Source organism: Solanum pennellii, chromosome 8, assembly GCF_001406875.1.
Source record: "Solanum pennellii chromosome 8, SPENNV200".
NCBI lineage: Eukaryota > Viridiplantae > Streptophyta > Magnoliopsida > Solanales > Solanaceae > Solanum > Solanum pennellii.
Window position 1 is genome coordinate 53,378,538 of NC_028644.1, and position 2,761 is coordinate 53,381,298.

At 44.4% G+C, this 2,761-nt stretch overlaps 1 protein-coding gene across 1 annotated transcript; it reads right to left on the bottom strand.

Annotated features, from left to right (window-relative positions):
* On the bottom strand, nucleotides 1–1,654 carry LOC107027699. The gene is made up of 4 exons (XM_027919304.1): nucleotides 1,541–1,654; nucleotides 390–1,001; nucleotides 166–272; nucleotides 1–82 (listed from the first exon to the last, which is right to left on the bottom strand). The coding sequence occupies exons 1-4, from the start codon at nucleotides 1,610–1,612 to the stop codon at nucleotides 1–3; spliced, it is 873 nt and encodes a 290-aa protein (XP_027775105.1). The 5' UTR covers nucleotides 1,613–1,654.
* Nucleotides 1,655–2,761: the final 1,107 nt, after the last annotated feature.

The window sequence follows — 2,761 nt, forward strand, 5'->3', positions numbered from 1 at the left end:
TCATCTGGTTTCACTCCTTCCACCTCTATCACAAAGTCTACCACCTCTTGGAAGGATGTTGCCGTTGCCGCTATCTGTAAGGCTGAAATCCGCAATTCTGACCTCAACCCCTTCACAAAACGGCGGATCCGTTCTTGTGGACTGAAACAAAGTTGGGTGGCATACCTGGATAATGCACGGAATTTGGCCTCATATGCGTTAACCGTCATCCTACCTTGCTCTAGACTCAAGAACTCATCCCTTTTTCTATCTCTCAAAGTCCTTGGGATATACTTCTCCATAAACAAGGTAGAGAATGATTCCCAAGTCATAGGTGGTGCCTCTGTTGGTTGACACTCAACATGTGACCGCCACCACATTTTGGCGTTCCCTTGAAACTGATAGCTCACGAACTCAACGCCAAACCGTTCTACTATACCCATCTTGTGTAGTAGCTCATGACAATCAACCAGAAAATCGTAGGCATCCTCTGATTCTGCGCCCTTAAAGACTGGAGGTTTCAATTTCAAGAACTTACTGAAAAGTTCATGCTGATCATTTGTCATAATAGGCCCAGTAGTCAGACGTGGAAATGTGCCTATTCCCAATGATGCCTCCATGCGGGGAGCCATAGTAGCCGCATGTCGTATCTCTGGAACCGGAGGTGTTGGTGCAGAAACCACTGGAGGGGCCTGACCCTGATCGGATAACCCGCTAAGATAAGCAAGTACCTGGTTGATCATCTCTGGGGTAGGTTGGGGTGGCATTTCCTCATTTTGCACTCGTTCATTCTCCCCTTCCTCACCCTCTCTTATCACCTCCTCGGTCGGTGGAGGAGTCACCGCCCTAGTATCAGATGGGCTAGGGGCTCGTCCTCTTCCTCTAGAGGACGTCCTCCCACGACCTCTTCCACGGCCTCTTGCCGCTGTTCTTCCTCGAGCCACAGCCCCAGTGGCTGGCTCAGTCGTTTCTTGTCTTTCCGTTGTTGCTGCTGGTGCGGTCGTTGCTCTAGTCCTAACCATCTGCGAAATAGAATGAAGATGGTCAGATACCAATTTGTATCACCTAGATACCAATTGGACTCAAGTAGTAGCACGAAAGAAGAATGAAAGAATGGAATTTTCCTAAAGTCTTATAGCCTCTCAAAGAAAAGTAAAGGCGTCCCCCTACCGTTCCTTAAGACTCTACTAGACTCGTTCTTGTGTGATGAGACCAATGAACCTAATGCTCTGATACCAAGTCTGTCACGACCCAAAACCGGGGCCGCGACTGGCACCCACAATTTCCCTCCTATGTGAGCGAACCAACCAATCTAACCCTTATCATTTTAACATATATCAACAGAAAATAATGCGGAAGACTTAAACTCATTAAATAAAACAAATCAACATCTATTAATTCCCCAAAATCTGGAAGTCATCATCACAAGAACATCTATCTCAAATTACTAAACTAAGAATGTCTAAGAACAAAAATAACTAAAAAGCTAGTCCATGCCGGAAGTTCAAGGCATCAAGACTCGAAGAAGAAGACCCAGTCCAAGCTAGAAGCGTTAGCTCACCCTGAAGATCCGGTGTGTCGAAGACTGGCTTGATTTACTGCTGAGTTGAAGTTGACGGAACGTTTGCTGCATTCCACAAATAACAAAGAAGAAAACATAAAAGTAGGGGGTCAGTACAACAACAGTACTGAGTAAGTATCATCGGCCAACTCAAAATAGAAGATAATATATATCAAGTAATATCATAAAATCAACTATGATGCTTAACATGTAGCAACAACGAGTACTATATCATTAACAATTTCCACTAAGTTCACACATGAGGACTCAAGCCTCAATACCATACTCATTTGGGAATTGGGTTCATTAGATTGAGTATATTCATTATCTTTCAAGATTCATTATCTTTCTTCCTCTTGTGTCGGTACGTGACACTCCGCTCCTCTATTTCTATCCTGGTGCCGGAACGTGGCACTCCGATCCTCATTCTATCCTGGTACCGGAACGTGGCACCCGATCCATATTCTATCCTGGTGTCGGAACGTGACACTCCGATCCTCATATTCTATCCTGGTACCGGAACGTGGCACCCGATCCATATTTCATCCTGGTGTCGGAACGTGACACTCCGATCCTCATATTCTATCCTGGTACCGGAACGTGGCACCCGATCCATATTCTATCCTGGTGTCGGAACGTGACACTCCGATCCTCATATTCTATCCTGGTACCGGAACGTGGCACCCGATCCATATTCTATCCTGGTGTCGGAACGTGACACTCCGATCCTCATATTCTATCCTGGTACCGGAACGTGGCACCCGATCCATATTCTATCCTGGTGTCGGAACGTGACACTCCGATCCTCATATTCTATCCTGGTACCGGAACGTGGCACCCGATCCATATTCTATCCTGGTGTCGGAACGTGACACTCCGATCCTCATATTCTATCCTGGTACCGGAACGTGGCACCCGATCCCCTAATTCATCAAGCCTTCTTTTATACTAAGGCATCATCAATCTCATTATATAATTTATCAAGCCTTCTTTTATACTAAGGCATCATCAATCTCATTATATAATTTATCAAGCCTTCTTTTATACTAAGGCATCATCATTAACAGTGAATTAGGGTTTCTTTCAAGATTTAGGATTCAATAACTTCATCATGCTTAGTTTATCACAATTTCATAATCACAATCATGCAAGCATACAATTAAACACATAGCAGGGTTTACAATACTATCAATACATATCATTCACTATTAAGAGTTCACT